At 48.6% G+C, this 16,713-nt stretch overlaps 1 protein-coding gene across 6 annotated transcripts in view; it reads left to right on the forward strand.

Moving 5' to 3' along the window:
- Positions 1–16,713, forward strand: part of TECPR2 (tectonin beta-propeller repeat containing 2) — a 137,486-nt gene that overhangs the window by 70,366 nt on the left and 50,407 nt on the right. For 5 of the 6 annotated variants that reach the window (XM_015144515.3, XM_077941730.1, XM_077941732.1 and 2 more), the window contains exons 9-13: positions 2,124–3,100; positions 5,885–6,068; positions 8,303–8,476; positions 11,484–11,664; positions 13,525–13,666. In XM_015144515.3, the coding sequence (XP_015000001.2) occupies positions 2,124–3,100; positions 5,885–6,068; positions 8,303–8,476; positions 11,484–11,664; positions 13,525–13,666 (1,658 nt within the window). The remainder of the gene's footprint in view (positions 1–2,123; positions 3,101–5,884; positions 6,069–8,302; positions 8,477–11,483; positions 11,665–13,524; positions 13,667–16,713) is intronic. The other variant, XM_077941731.1, reaches the window with a different exon arrangement.

The raw sequence follows: 16,713 nt of genomic DNA on the forward strand, positions 1-16,713 counted from the left end.
CGGTTTTGTACTTTTCAATATTTATTTTTTATTATTTTATTTAGTTAGTTATTTATTTTGGCGACAGTTTCGCTCATCGCCCAGGCTGGAGTGCAATGGCGCGATCTCGGCTCACCGCAACCTCGCCTCCTGGGTTCAAGCAGTTCTCCTGCCTCAGCCTCCCGAGTAGCTGGGATTACAGGCGTGCACCACCATGCCCAGTGAATTTTGTATTTTTAGTAGAGACGGGGTTTCTCCATCTTGGTCAGGCTGGTCTCGAACTCCCAACCTCAGGTGATCCACCCGCCTCAGCCTCTCAAAATGCTAGGATTACAGGCGTGAGCCACTGTGCCTGGCATACTTTTCAATATTTACATTAAAATGTCGGGGCTGGGCACGGTGGCTCACACCTGTAATCCCAACACTTTGGGAGGCCCAGATGGGCGTCACGAGGTCAAGAGATCAGGACCATCGTGGCCAACATGGTGAAATCCCGTCTCTACTAAAAACACACAAATTAGCTGGGTGTGGTGGCGCGTGCTTGTAATCCCAGCCACTCGGGAGGCTGAGGCAGGAGAATCACTTGAACCCAGGAGGCAGAGGATGCAGTGAGCCGAGATCGGGCCACTGCACTCCAGCCTGGCAAGAGCGAGACTCTGTCTCAAAAAAAAAAAAAAAAAAAAAAGGTTGGTTTATCCATGTATACCATTAATTAAACCAGAGATTCTGTGAGCCTGGGTGGAAAGTATTGGAAACCGGAAGATCTATGCTGGTAAATACATGGGACATTTTATGTTTAGTGTTGAATATGCTACCAAATATGGGATGTAACATTGAATTTTTTTCTTTTTTGTTTTCAACTTTTAAATACAGGGGTCCATGCTCAGGTTTGTTACATGGGTATATAGCAGCCAGGTAGTGAGCATGGTATGCAGTAGGTGGTTTTTGACCCATGCCGCCTCCTTTCCCGCTCTGGTGGTTCACAGTGTCTGTCCTTCCCATGTTTATGTCCGTACTTGCTCAATGTTTGGCTCCCACTTACAAGTCAGAACATGCAGTTGATTTTCTGTTCCTGCATTAATTTGCTTAGGATTATGGCCTGCAGTTTCATCCATATTGCTGTAAAGGACAAGATTTCATTCTTTATTTTTATTTATTTATTTATTTATTTATTGAAGACAGAGTTTCACTGTTGTCGCCCAGGCTAGAGTGCAGTGGCGCGATCTCAGCTCACTGCAACCTCCGCCTCCCAGGTTCAAGCAATTCTCTTGCCTCAGCCTCCCAAGTAGCTGTAGAGGTTTACCATGTTGGCCAGGCTGGTGTTGAACTCCTGACCTCAGGTGGCCCACCCGCCTCGGCCTCCCAAAGTGCTCAGATGGCTCACAAGCGAGAGCCACTGTGCCCAGCCTGGATGTCATTCTTTGTTATGGCTGTGTAACGCTGAATTTTTTAAACCTTTTACTCCTTGGTTTCTGTTCATCCTCTCTAGCTAAGATGACTGCAGCACTGAAGGAAATTTTATTAGATTTCTAAGCATTTTAATAATTATAAGGAATTGGTTTGTGACCCAGGTGAACATCTCAGTTTGTCCCCTGGTTTTTCTTTTTTTGTTGTTTTTGAGATGGAGTCTCGTTCTGTCACCCAGGCTGGAGTGCTGATGCAATCTCGGCTCACTGCAAGCTCCGCCTCCCGGGTTCACACCATTCTCCTGCCTCAGCCTCCCGAGTAGCTGGGACTACAGGCGCCTGCCACCGTGCCTGGCTAATTTTTTGTATTTTTAGTAGAGAGAGGATTTCACTGTGTTAGCCAGGGTGGTCTCGATCTCCTGACCTTGTGATCCGCCCGCCTCGGCCTCCCAAAGTGCTGAGATTACAGGCGTGAGCCACCGCGCCCGGCCTGTCCCCTGGTTTTTCTTAGCTGGCGTTTCTTGAGTGAGGCCTCAAACCCATGGGTTCGTTCAGTACTTGCATGCATGGAAAGCATCTCTTTGTTGGGATTATTTGTACTTAAGAGGTTTATTCTTCATTCACTAAATAATGTTTATTTAAAATATTTTTTCTTGAGCCAAAAATATGTGTGCGAATTAGTCTCTTACTAATCATATAGAACCGTGCCTTATTTTGAATGTTCTTATTCTGAATTAGAAGGTGGAAGCAGGAGCACCTGTCACAGCTCCCTGGAATCTACACCCTGCTCCGAATTTCCTGGGGACAGTCCCCAGTCGTTGAACACAGACTTGCTGTCAATGACCTCAAGTGTCCTGGGCAGTAGCATGGATCAGTTAAGTGCAGAGTCTCCAGACCTGGAAAGCGGCTTCAGTGGTGAAGTGAACGGTGTCCCACAGGAAAATACTGACCCCGAAACGTTTAATGTCCTGGAGGTGCCAGGATCTGCGCCTGATTCTCTGGCTGTGGAAGATGACATTAGAACTGAAATGCCACACTGTCACCATGCATATGGGCAGGAGCTGCTCAATGGAGTGAGGAAAGATGTGAGAGGCAGTGATGTCACGGGACTTGAAGATGAGCCTTGTCCTGCAGACGATGGACCACATAGCACACAGATACCCTTCCAAGAACAGCACAGCTCTCCTGGGGTGCAGAATGGGGAAGATGTCCAACCCATTGGCCCCCAAAGCACTTTTTGTGAAGCGCCCCTCCTGAACTCACTCACCGTGCCTTCCAGCCTCAGCTTGGCCCCAAGTGCTGGGCAGTGGCTACCTGGGACCGGAGCTGATGAAGGCAGCCCCGTGGAGCCCAGCCAAGAGCAGGACGTCCTAACCAGCATGGAGGCCTCTGGCCACCTCAGCACAAATCTCTGGCATGTTGGCACTGATGATGACACAGGTCAGAAAGAAACGCCCTTTTCTGAACGTGACTTGGGGAGTGTGGGAGGACAGTTGACTCCGGTCTCTGCCTTGGCGGCCAGCACTCCCAAGGCCTGGCTTGAGCAGCCTCCACGGGATCAGGCATTGACGTCCAGCGATGAGGAGGACATCTATGCCCACGGGCTTCCTTCTTCATCCTCAGAGGCAAGTGTGACAGAGCTCGGACCTAGTCGCTCCCAGCAGGACCTGAGCCGGCTGGGTGCAGATGATGCCGGGCTGCTCAAGCCAGATCAGGTATGTGGGTTCAGGTGGTGGAAACGTAGCTAAGGCTTCTTTCTTGAGGGGAATAATTGGCAAGACTGATTATTTTCCTTCTCATGGAAAGAAATCTATTCCTACTGCAAAATCCAAAGGCCAACTCTGTTTTCAAATCTGGGTTTTGGGGGATTTCCAGCACAGGGACTATGATGGCTTGAGCTACTTCTGACCTGTTCTCCCCTGCTCAGTAACCTGCCTCCCCAACCAAGGTAGCATCTTGCTGTTTCCTCTGACCCCACAAGTGCAGGCTGGCAGAGGCACTTACTGTTAGCCATCATAGGGCAGGGCTGAATTGGCCTGGGGCCATCTCAGAAAAACAGTGGCTAGAGGACTGTCCACCCGTGGAGTAGAGAAAGCTCTGAGCAGTTTGGAGGCAGGGACTCTCCTGTCCTCCTCCTCAGACCCCTCCAAGGAACCATCTGCAAGAGCATGAGGCCATTTCCAGAACTGCTGTCTCCTCAACCTCCAAACAGTGGCTCCAAGGCTCTCCTGCAAGCTGTGCAGGAACAGTTCGGAGTAACCAGTCTTTGTAGGTCCACCCAGCACATGTAACTAGGAGATGACTTTTAACTATCCTTGAGCATTTTATATTAAAAGTGATTTTTTTTAAAGTGCCTGCTTCCCTTAGCAACTAATTACTACTAGATGTATTTGTTTCAAAACTAACTGTGTATTGTCATGTCTCCTACTAACTGGTGATGTGAGGTATGAATTATGGCTGTGCACTCACAGCCACATGTGCTTTCCATAGTGTACACTGGATTCTGTCAGTGCTAGCAGTGTGACGCGCGGTCAGTGCTCACCATGTGCAGGTGTCCTGCGAAGCACTTTACAGGTTTAACTCTTTTACTTCTCTACACACGAACTATAAAATAGGCACTGTCCTTGTCCCCATTTTACAGAGGAGAAAGTTGACGCACAGAACAGCTGGACAGCTCGCACAAGGTCACATAGCGAGTGAAGGGCGGGCCCCAGGACCCCCTTGCTCACCCCGTGTGCTGTCATGCCTCAGAAGTGAAACGTGCTGTTTACTTGTTTTGAGACAAAATGCCATAAGGCTGGCTTTTTATTTATTTATTTTTTTGAGACAGGGTCTCACTGTGTCACCCAGGATGGAGCACAGTGGCATAATCATGGCTCATTGCCGCCTGAACCTCCCCAGGTTCCAGTGATCTACCTGCCTCAGCTTCCTGAATCGCTGGGACTACCGGCACATGCCACCACGCCCAGCTAATTTTTGTGTTTTTTTGTAGAGAAGGGGTTTTGACATATTGCCCAAGCTGGTCTCCAACTCCTGAGCTCAAGCAATCTGCCTTCCTCGGCCTCCCAAAGTGCTGGGATTACAGGCGTGAGCTGCTGTGCCCGGCCAAGGGTGGCCTTTTATTCAGTCATCCGGTATTTATCTTTTCAACCCAGTGGTTCTTGAGTGGCCTTGACTGTCAGCCTCTGTGATTGTGCTGGGGACCACAGTGCACATGGCACTAGTTGTGGAGTCCATCTTCCTGAGCCTCAGAGTCTTGAGGGGGAGCCAGGTATATGTTCACATCCTTGCAGTTGAGTGGGACTCAGATGAGGGTACTGAGCAAAGGGCAGGGCTGTGGGAAGTGCAAGCAGCATGGCCCCCTGATGTCTGGGCAGTAGCCAGGCAGACTGTCGGTGGGGTGGGGAATTGGAATTCTAGACTAGAAATTTAGGAAAGCCCTTACTTAGGTGACAGGGGTCCTGGCCCTTTGAGCCCCCAACTCTCTAACTTCCTCCCTTCCTCATCCTACTCCAGGTAGCTGGAAAGCCAAGAAATTTTATGGTGTGCTTTTATTTGGAGGTTGGGGGTAGAAGTAAGGCTTGCCATGGTGAGCAGGGCTGGATTGAGAAGAGTTGGGCACCATTTTCTTTGAAGTAGTTAACTTCTATGTGAGTATCTGTACAGATACATTTATTTTCTTTGCCTTTATTGAAAGTGTTAAAGTACAAAGACTTTATTTAGCTTTGATTTTTAAAAGAATTCTAGTAAGGTCAGGCACGGTGGCTCATGCCTGTAATCCCAGCACTTTGGAAAGCCAAGGTGGGTGAATTACCTGAGGTCAGGAGTTCGAGACCAGCCTGGCCAATATGGCAAAACCCCATCTCTACTAAAAATACAAAAATTAGCTGGGTGTGGTGGCAGACACCTGTAATCCCAAGTACTCGGGAGGCTGAGGCAGGAGAATTGCAAATTGCTTGAACCCAGGAGGCGGAGGTTGCAGTGAGCCAAGATTATGCCCCTGTACTCCAGCCTGGGCAACAAAGCCAGACTCTGTCTCAAAAAAGAAAACAAAGAAAATATGGTGGAAAAAAAAGACAGTGGTAGTGCCATATATCCAGTGCATCTGTAATAATTCGACTACCGAAAATTTACTTGCATCCAAATGTTGAAGAACCTGGCTCTTTGTGTAAGGTGAGGTATGCCTGCAGAATAAAAGCAGCTCCTTCAGGATGTGATGCTGTAAGCGTTACATTTGCAGAGGCGTTAGAACAGGAGAAAATGTCATCCAGGGACGCCAGGGAGTCTTTGTAGGGAGACAGCAGCACGCGTCTCAGAACGTTTGTAGTAGAGGGGTGTCCAAAGGTAGTAGGGGTTGGGGGGAGGGTTGACCTGGCTTCTTGCTGATCTTTTTTTACTATCTCGTGTTAATGATATCCTTTCGCCTTTCTTACTGACAATAGTAAGCCGAGTGTGGCTGTGTCCTCTGCCACAGAACTCACTGGCTCTGCCCTTGTTAGTTTGCAGAAAGCTGGATGGGCTACTCGGGTCCCGGCTATGGCATCCTCAGCTTGGTGGTCTCCGAGAAGTATATCTGGTGCCTGGACTACAAAGGCAGCCTGTTCTGCAGTGCGCTGCCGGGCGCCGGGCTGCGCTGGCAGAAGTTTGAAGATGCTGTCCAGCAGGTGGCAGTCTCACCCTCAGGTTCGCCTCCCCTCTCCCTGCTCCTGCTCCTGCTCCCTGTTTCTGCTCCCTGCTCCTGCTCCCCGCCCCCGGGGGCAGACATCTTAGCACAGGGCTCCCCTGCAGCAGCTCTGGGTTCAGGCTGCCTCACCAGGTTTGCCTCTTCTGGAACGTTTAAGGGGGTTTTCTCCAAAGAACGTGAATTGCTTCATTGGATGTCAATTCATAGTGTAAATGGTGTTCAGTTTGAGTTTTTGTTTTCTTTATTAATTGCAATGGTAACCCCGATCATATTTTTGTAAGCTAAACAAAAAGTTTGAAATTTGAGGGACTTTTTTAGGGATATTAATATACTAACTGTTTATAAAAATAGTATGTGTTTCTCTTTCTTAGTGTTGCTTTAAAGCAACCGAACTAACTAAGACAGGCCCATGGGTATGTTGGATATATTCCAATTATTTGGCTTCCTCTTTAGGAATTCTATTTTAATGGGCTCTCTGCTATGGGTGAACAGTCTACTCCCTGACTCTAAAAGGAAAGTCCATTCATTCTTTCATGCTGCTGTTAGGCCATTGTTAGTGAATTGGAGCTGGTGTTTCCTGAACAAGGTTCTCCTGGGCTGGAAGATCTCCCTTATCTGCATGGAATCATTGGCTTGTTGTTTCCTTTTTTTTTTTTTTTTTTTTTTATTATACTTTAAGTTCTAGGGTACATGTGCGTAACATGCAGGTTTGTTACGTATGTATACCTGTGCCATGTTGGTGTGCTGCACCCATCAACTCGTCAGCACCCATCAACTCGTCATTTACATCAGGTATAACTCCTGATGCAATCCCTCCCCCCTCCCCCCTCCCCATAATAGGCCCCGATGTGTGATGTTCCCCTTCCCGAGTCCAAGTGATCTCATTGTTCAGTTCCCACCTATGAGTGAGAACATGCGGTGTTTGGTTTTCTGTTCTTGCGATAGTTTGCTGAGAATGATGGTTTCCAGCTTCATCCATGTGTTTCTTAAAGTTGTGTTGGCCACGTTGATACCTGCGCCAGCAGGGGCACTTTTGCCTTGAAGCAGCCCGGTTTATTGTCAGGACGCTGGAATAGAAGTCAGACAAAGCCGAAGCCAAGTCTGTGGCTTGGGACCCGTCTGTCGTCTGTAACTTCAGTGTGTTTTGGGATGAATTTCCCTTAATTCTCCATGGTCTTTGTCACTGTTTAAAATATTAGTTTGTTCAGCGCTGTTTTGCTTGCTTGCTTTCACTGTTTGTTTGAAAAATATTTTTCTTTAGAGACTGGCTAACAACCCACTCCACAAGCTGGCATTACACAGTTGTGTGTTTTAATGCATTTCTTGTTGCTGTCATTTACCTTCAGGTTTGTCTCCTTGGCCTTCTAGACCGTTGGTTCTATTCCTGAGTACATTAGTTACTTGTATTCCCAGGCCCCTTGGTCCCTCATTGTGCTAGCGGGAACTCTCCATCTCCATGAGATTCACGTGCTCAGTTAAGGTGTCCTTCAGGGCCCAGGCCCATGTCCTTGGTGGGCAGCAGAGCCCTTGTGCCAAGGGTACCACAGGCAGAGATGCCTGACAGGCCCTCTAGTCCAGCCCATCTGACACTCGGTGATCACTGGTGGCCCCTCACCTTGCCTGCGTTGGCCTGCACCAGGCCTCCAGCTGCAGCGCTGTCCTGCCTTCCCTTTCCTCTCTCTCCTCCGTCTCTTCATCAGGGTCCCCTGCACAGTGAAAATGGGCCAACTCAGTGCAAGTGTCTTCCTTCTGTGCATCTTTTCCATTCAGCTCATCCAGAACTGATCCCTCTCTCTGAATCCCTAAAGGACTTTTTCAGCCTCTCCTAGGGCACTAGTTGTGTCTCAGGATGTTTATTTGGAGACTTCTCAAACCTAATAATGTCATCAGTGTTCCTCATCCCATGTGAGGAGCACCTGTCATGTGCCCAGCTCTGTGGCCATGTGGTTGATCTGCTCCTGCCTCCAGTCTTTAGAGCAGCCCTGTGAGGTGGAGATGATACCCACTGCCCAGGAGGAAAGTGAAGCTTGGAGATGGACGGCGACATGGAGCCTGAAGCTGGGTGGTGGCCAAGGGCCCAAACCTGGGTCTGGTGGCCTCTTTCCCCACTTGGGGGGACAGAACAGGATGTGTTTTAGCAGTCTTTCTCCCTTCGATGCCCAGCATGAAGACTTTTGTATAGAAATATATTCTAATATTTATTGGATAGTGAATAGAATTTTTATTTCCATAGGAGCCCTTCTCTGGAAGATTGAACAGAAATCTAACCGGGCTTTTGCTTGTGGGAAAGTCACCATCAAGGGGAAGCGGCACTGGTACGAAGCCCTGCCCCAGGCAGTGTTTGTGGCCCTGAGCGATGACACCGCCTGGATCATCAGGACCAGTGGGGACTTATACTTGCAGACAGGTAACCGTGGGCCACGCTCAGGGGCCTGCCAGCTCTGCCATCACTGCCTCTGCTGCACCCTGCTTTGCTAGTAACATGCTTACAACAATCACCATGATTAAGAGGCTAAATCCATTTGAATTAAGACACTTCTGGGAACAGAGTATTTGCCATTTGGCATGTATTAGCAGTTTCCTGCATTGACACAAACTCAACCTGGGACAAAGTTAGGGCAAGAATGAATAGGAATATTTGGTGAGATACAGAAACAGAATCTTATTCTCCTATGGCCAACCACCGCATATCACGTATCCTACAATGTCAGATCTTAAGAGGAAAGAAGACAGAAGAAGGACATAAAATTCATTTCCCCCTTTAAGCTAAAGCTTAAGTGGCTGCATTTTTTTTTCAGCCATATCAAAGCCCAGCTCCTATATACATATTTACCTGTGTGCCAGGAAAAAACAAGAAGTAATTTGCTCTTTTTTATTTTGAGATGGAGTCTCACTCTCTTGTGCAGGCTGGAGTGCAGTGGTGCCATCTTGGCTCACTGCAACCTCTGCCTCCTGGGTTCAAGTGATCCTCCTGCCTCAGCTTCCTGATTACAAGTGCCCACCACCATGCCCAGCTAGTATTTTTGTATTTTTAGTAGAGATGGAGTTTAATCATGTCAACGAGGCTGGTCTTGAACTTCCGACCTGAAGTGATCTGCCTGCCTCAGCCTCCCAAAGTGCTGGGATTACAGGCATGAGCCACCACACCAGGCCATAATTTGCTCTAAATAGCAGTTCAGGCTGGGTGTGGTGGCTCATGCCTATAATCCCAACACTTTGGGAGGCCAAGACGAGCAAATCACCTGAGGTCAGGAGTTCAAGACCAGCCTGGCCAACATGGCAAAACTCCATCTCTACTTAAAAAAAAAAAAAAAAAATTAACTGGGCATGGTGGCGCGTGCCTGTAGTCCCAGCTACTTGGGAGGCTGAGGCACAGGAATCACTTGAACCCAGGAGGCGGAACTTGCAGTGAGCTGAGATCACACCACTGCACTGCAGCCTGGTGACAGAGCGAGACTCCATCTCAAAACAAAACGAAATAAAAATAGCAGTTCAGCAAGTCACAGGAAGCTGCCCTCAGGGAAGTTTTTAGCTGATGGAAGGGCACAGTGGGACTTGCTTATTAAAAATGAGCTGTAATGACAGTTAGTGTTTACTGTCAGCAGAATGGGGGAGGATCTTCCACCAGCAGTGTGATTTATCAGTATCTGGAAGAACCGTGGGGCAGGAGTTATCATCAGTTGTCCAGAGGCCATGTTGGATTTATGTAAAGATCAGTCTTCCAGGCGTTGAATATTGCTGATTCCAGGAGAATGTTGTTGTTTTGAGATGGAGTCTTGCTGTGTCGCCCAGGCTGGAGTGTAGTGGCACAATTTCAGCTCCCTGCAACCTCCACCTCCTGTGTTCAAGCGATTCTCCTACCTCAGCCTCTCAAGTAGCTGGGACTACAGGCATGTGCCACCATACCCAGCTCATTTTTGTATGTTTAGTAGAGGCGGGGTTTCACTATGTTGGCCAATCTGGTCTTGAACTCCTGACCTTGTGATCTGCCCTCCTCGGCCTCCCAAAGTGCTGGCATTACAGGTGTGAGCCACCACGCCCGGCCTCAGGAGCATGTTTTAATCTCTGCTGTGAGTCGTCAGCTAGGGATGAGTCTTCAGGTTGAAGTGCTTGCACAGCTGGCTCTCTCCTAGGTGAGTAAGAACCTCCAGCCTGGGTGCGCAGCCTTGCTGGCTTCATAGGCCATATGCTGGCCCAGGTCTCTCCAGCCTAGTTCCTGTGTCTTTCTTTAAATGAAAGTAGCTCTGGCAAGGCACATGCACATCTAAGCTGCCAGGACATTTGAGCTTTGGTCATGGGGGAGACAGGAGGTGCTTCTAGCCTGGGGGTGAGGAGCGCGTGACCTCTTAACCAGTAGTGCTAGAGGAATCACCAGGACAGTGGTTTCACAATAGCCGGCCCCACCCAGACCTGTTGGGTTAGGTGCAGTCCCTCTGGGGACTGCTCGGGAATGTGTCTGTAAGAAGTCCTGCAGGTGATTCCCACCTAGTTGAGTGGAAGGAAAGATCACCCATGGACTGCAATACCATAGGTGCGTCTGTGATTAGTCACGGAGCATATTTGAGTACTGAGACCTAATTGCAGGCCTAAGGTCAAGGAATATAGGTTTGTAGGCGACAGTTGGTCTGTCTGCTCTCCTGGGAATAGCCTTTGAGCTCATTTAGACATACTTTATTGACAGGCCACAAGGAGGCAAGGGAAGAGCCCTGGACAGGGAGCCAGGGACCCTGAGTTTTGGCCTGCCACTGCCTTGCAGTTTGACAGACCTCAGATTTCATCTGGGAAGTTCGGGGTTTCATTTTATTAATGGAACCTCGCACCCAGTCAGAGCAGAGGGGAGCCGCCGTGCTGGAACTCTCTGCAGGGATGGCTGCAGGCCTCAGGTCCCTGCTGACTCCGGCAGCTCTGCAGCCCTCTGCCTGGAAGAGCTGCTCTGCCCTGCAACCTCTGGGCCTCCATCTGGCCACTCTCCTGCTCTTGGCTTTTGTGTTCTTCTCTTAGAACTTCTTAAGCTACATTGGGACACCAGATAATTCTGAATTGTTCAATTTTCAAAGAGCGTCTAAAGCTGCTTTCAGATAGATGTTACATTTAGGCAGAATTTAACCACTTTATGTTGACCAAACTTGACAACGAAAAAGCAGCTGGACAGGGCAGCTCCTGCCTGCAATCCCAGCACTTTGGGAGGCTGAGGTGGGAGGATCTCTTGAGCCCAGGAGTTTGAGATCAGCCTGGGCAACATAGAGAGGCCCTGTCTATATTTTTAATTAATTAACTAAGTTTTTTTTAAAGCACTCACCATGAAAGAACATAGCAAAATACCGAAAAAGGAAAAATAAGCCAATAACCCAGTCAAAATGAGGTGTGGAGTTCTGACTGTGTGTCTTTGGGGCTTCTTCCCATCTTCCTGGCAGGTCTGAGTGTGGATCGCCCTTGTGCCAGAGCCGTAAAGGTGGACTGTCCCTACCCGCTGTCCCAGATCACAGCCCGGAACAATGTGGTGTGGGCGCTGACAGAGCAGAGGGCCCTCCTGTACCGGGAGGGCGTGAGCAGCTTCTGTCCAGAAGGCGAGCAGTGGAAGTGTGACATCGTCAGGTACTGGTGGGCCGGAGACTGCTTTCACGTCGTGCTTGTCCTACCCTTCGTTCTTGTCCACTTGACACCACAAGGCACCACAAGGCTGTTCCCTGGGAGGCAGTACCCACAGCCTCCATAGCTATAGGCTAAGCTTGAATCTCTGCCTAGTTCTGACCAGCAAACTGGACGTTGAGGCAGGGCTCAATTTTTAAAAATGCTGCTGCCCTCTGTGCAGCCCTGAGCATCATAGCGTCATGAGTCTGTCATGACAGTCTCTACTCAGAATTGCCCACCGTCAGGTAGTTCCTGTTTAGTGTCTGTGACGGCTTACATCCAAATATTTTTCTTTATTTTCATGCTAATCAATTGAAGTTGATCTCTGAACTGTAACTTTTTTTTTTTTTTGGATACAGGTTCTCACTCTGTCACCCAGGCTGGGGTGCAGTGCCACAATCACGGCTCACTGCAGCCTCGACCTCCAGTGATCCTCCTGCCTCAGCCTCCCAAGTAGCTGGGACTACAGGCATGTGCCACCATGCCTAGCTAATTTTTGTATTTTTTGTAGAGACGGGTTTTGGGTTTTCATCATGTTGCCCAGACTCATCTCGAACTCTTGGGCTCAAGCAATTCTCCTGCCTCGGCCTCCCAAAGTGCTGGGATTACAGACATAAGCCACTGCACCTGGCCCGATCTCTGAACTGTAATTTATTAAGCTTTTTTTTTTTTTAACCATTCAAGATGTTATAGAACTGCCATCAGATCATTTTACTAATATGGAAGTATTAATAGTCCTTCAAAAAACTAGATTAGGATATTCTTGGTTTGAATTTAGCAAACCAATAAACTTTCAGTGAATACCTGTTAAGAACCAGAATGGTCCAGGTGTGGTGGCTCACGCCTGTAATCCCAGCACTTTGGGAGGCTGAGGCGGGCAGATCGCGAGGTCGGGAGTTCAAGATCAGCCTGACCAACATAGTGAAACCCCGTTTCTATTAAAAATACAAAAATTAGCCAGGCATGGTGACATGTCCCTGTAATCCCAGCTACTCAGGAGGCTGAGGCAGGAGAATCACTTGAACCCGGGAGGCGGGGGTTGCAGAGAGCCGAGATCGCCCCATTGCACACCAGCCTGGGCAACAGAGCAAGACTCCATCTCAAAAAACAAAAAACACACAAACAAAAAAAGCTACAACAACAACAAAAAAGCCAGAATGGTGCTAGGGGCTGGGTGCGCCAAGAGGGCTGAGACTGGCCCTGCTCTCACCACTTGCAGGTCTCATGGGGGGCCCCGTGCATGAATGGACACCCATTAGCACAGATGGCCCTAAACAGGAGCGTGCAGCACTGAGGGAACCATGAACTCCATGCAGAGGCTAGGAAGGCGGCCTGCAGAGTGGACCCACAGCTAAGCCTTGAAGTTGATGAGGACTTCCCTGTGTGGCAGGAGGGGAGGGCGTCCCCAGCAGAGAGGGCAGTGTCCGCCTAGGCCCCGCTGCACAGAATAGCCTGGCACATCGGGGGAGTTTACACTCACTCCCTTGGTGAGGGGGGGAGTAGAGAGATGAAGGCGCTCAGGGGCCTTGGATTCCTTTTGTGCCTACTCACTTTTTTCTTAGGTTATTTTCTCTCTGAAGAGTGTTCCCGGCCATTCTGGGTCATCAGTGTGTCTTTCAAAAGCTGCCACCCACTTGAACCGTGTATCTTGCACAGTAATTTAACTCAGACTTAAACTTCCTTCCCTGGTACTTGATGATCCGCTCCAGGGTCACATCTCTTCTCCCAGCCATGCCTGCTGGGAGACCCTGGATGTCCGCAGTCCAGACACGCTGGGCACTCTGCCTGTGGGTGCTGACCCCCTGTTCTCCTCCTCATTTTCAGCGAAAGGCAAGCTTTAGAACCCGTCTGCATAACACTCGGGGATCAGCAGACTCTCTGGGCCCTGGACATCCATGGGAACCTGTGGTTCAGAACTGGCATTGTTTCCAAGACGCCCCAAGGAGATGACGACCATTGGTGGCAAGTAGGTGTTCAGCTCTGGGCCGCGTGCTGAGGTCTCCCTGACCTTTTCTGCTCCCCTTTTCTTACCTCTCTCTTTTCCTTAAAGATACTGGATTAAATTTAAAATGTTCACTTTTTGTTTGTTTTTTGTTTGTTTTGAAACAAGATCTCCTTCCGTCACCCAGGCGGAAGTTCAGTGGTGTAGTCACAGCTCACTGCAGTCTTGACTTCCTGGGCTCAGGTGATTCTCCCACCTCAGCCTCCCAGGTAGCTGGGACTACAGGCATGTGCCAGCACGCCCGGCTAGTGTTTTGTAGAGACAGGGTTTTGGCATGTTGCCCAGACTGGTCTCAAACTCCTGAGCTCAAGAAATCCACCCAGACTGGGCACAGTGGCTCATGCTGTAATCTCAGCAATTTGAGAGGCCAAGGCAGGCAGATCACTCGATTCCAGGAGTTCAAAGCCAGCCTGGGCAACATGGTGAAACCCTGTCTCTACCAAAAATACAAAAATTAGTTGGGCATGGTGGCACACGCTGTTGGTCCCAAGTACTTGGGAGGCCGAGGTGGGAGACTGGTTTGAGCCCAGGAGACAAAGATTTCAGCCAAGATCACACCACCATACTCCAACCTGGGCAACAGAGCTAGACCCTGTCAAAAAAAAAGAGAGAGAGAGAGAGAAAAATCCGCCTGCTCTGCCTCCCAGTGTGCTGGGATTACAGGTGGAGCCACCACTCCCAACCAATAGTATTCACTTTTTCTATCTGATGGATTAGACTTTGCTGGGTTTGAGTACATTAGAAACATCAAGGACTTTTCATCATAGGAAATAATTTGCAAAACTCTTTGAGTAAATAATGATCTTGGCCGGGCGCGGTGGCTCACGCCTGTAATCCCAGCACTTTGGGAGGCCGAGGCCAGCGGATCACAAGGTCAGGAGATTGAGACCATCCTGGCTAACATGGTGAAACTCTGCCTCTACTAAAAATACAAAAAATTAGCCGGGCGTGGTAGCGGAGGCCTGTAGTCCTAGCTACTCGGGAGGCTGAGGCAGGAGACTGGCGTGAACCCGGGAGGCAGAGCTTGCAGTGAGCCAAGATCACGCCACTGCACTCCAGCCTGAGCAACAAAGCGAGACTCCATCTCAAAAAAAAAAAAATCGTATTTATTTTGATATTATTTATAAATTTATTATAGGCTAAATAAACCCAGTGACATCCATTTGAAGACGTAGGTAATAATGATGTTTAATTATGAATAAATGTGCTAATAAAAGAGCCCAGACAATAGGTTTGACAGTCCAACCCAGAATTAAAATTGAGCTATCTCTGCTTATTCAGAAGGCCTCTAAGTAAATGATATTTCAGCAAAGAAAGGAGAATTTCCCACGTGCTTCCAGAAAAGGAAACACTTTAAGAAACAGGATGAGGGTATAATCAAGCTCACTTTGTGTGATTTGGTCCCAGCGAGAGTGCCTAGAATGAATCTCTTTTCTTTTTCTTTTCTTTTTTTCTGGGGCAGGGTTGCACTCTTTTCCCCACGCTGGAGTGGTGGCAGGATCAGGACCCACCTCAGCCTCCCAAGTAGCTGGGACCACAGGCACATGCCACCATGCCCGGCTAATTATTTTGGTAGAGACAAGGTCTTGCTGTTACCCAGGCTGGTCTCGAACTCCTTGGCTCAAGCAGTCCTCCCACCTTGACCTCCCAAAGCACTGGGATTACAGGCGTGAACCACTACCCTCGGCCCTAGAATGGATTTTCAAAGGAGTGTCTACTTTCTCCATCTTTGGTATAGTTGAGTGTTGCTCCCGCAGCCTGCCACTGTGGTAGTAAGATTGCACTGATAGTCCATGGTCATGAAATATTTGATGTTTCTTTTTTTTTTCTTTGAGACGGAGTCTTGCTCTGTCACCCAGGCTGGAGTGCAATGGCATAATCTCAACTCACTGCAACCTCTACCTCCCGGGTTCAAGCATTTCTCCTGCCTCAGCCTCCCGAGTAGCTGGGACTACAGGCACCCGCCACCACGCCCAGCTAATTTGTGTACTTTTGGTAGAGACAGGGTTTCACCATGTTGGCCAGGTTGGTCTCAATCTCTTGACCTTGTGATCTGCCTGCCTCAGCCTCCCAAAGTGCTGGGATTATGGCGTGAACCACTGCACCCGGCCAATATTTGATGTTTCTTAAGTATCTCGTCCCATTGTTTTGTGTTTTATTGTCACCTCAGACTTGCTTTGTTGATGGCTTGTCTTGCATTGACTGCTCTGAGGTCTCTTTCAGATGAGAATGTAGAAAAATGAATTGTGTTTGCTCTTTGGTAAAATGTGTATTGTATATAATATGTTCATTGTATGCAGATGTATCTAATTTTATATACTAGGTAATATTTGATAGTTATGCAAATGATTTAAAAATACATTTTGTGCACTTGAAACCATATATATACATATACATGTACAAATATACATATATGTATTTTTGTAGAGACAGGGTTTCACCATGTTGGCAGGCTGGTCTGGAACTCCTGACCTCAAGTAATCCACCTGCCTCAGCCTCCCAAAGTGCTGGGATTACAGGCGTGAGCCACTGTGCCCAACCAGGAGTAATGGTTTATTACATTTATGCCAGTGATGTTCTATGTAATCAAACCCAGCAGAGCAGAAATGTGAGTGAACATGATGGAGAATCAGATTTCACTCATAAAGAACTTGCCCTACATCAAGCTGCTCGAGAAGAGGGGAGCTTCCTGGAGGGAGGGCTGGTTGGAGACATGTCTGAGGTATAGGAATGCTTTTCAGGAATGTTACAGAAGCAAGCTACCCTTCTGAGCTAGGGTTACAGTCTAGATACCCAGGACGGTCCTAGTTGATGCTGTTGCCCTGCAGTAATTATTAGTAGTCCCAATTCAGATCATAAATAAGTTCATCACAGCCTTGCATGGTGGCTCACACCTGTAATCCCAGCACTTTGGGAGGCTGAGGCGGGCGGATCACCTGAGGTCAGGAGTTCGAGACCAGCCTGGCCAACATGGCAAAACCCCATCTTTACTAAAAATATAAAAAATTAGC

This window comes from Macaca mulatta, chromosome 7, assembly GCF_049350105.2.
Source record: "Macaca mulatta isolate MMU2019108-1 chromosome 7, T2T-MMU8v2.0, whole genome shotgun sequence".
NCBI lineage: Eukaryota > Metazoa > Chordata > Mammalia > Primates > Cercopithecidae > Macaca > Macaca mulatta.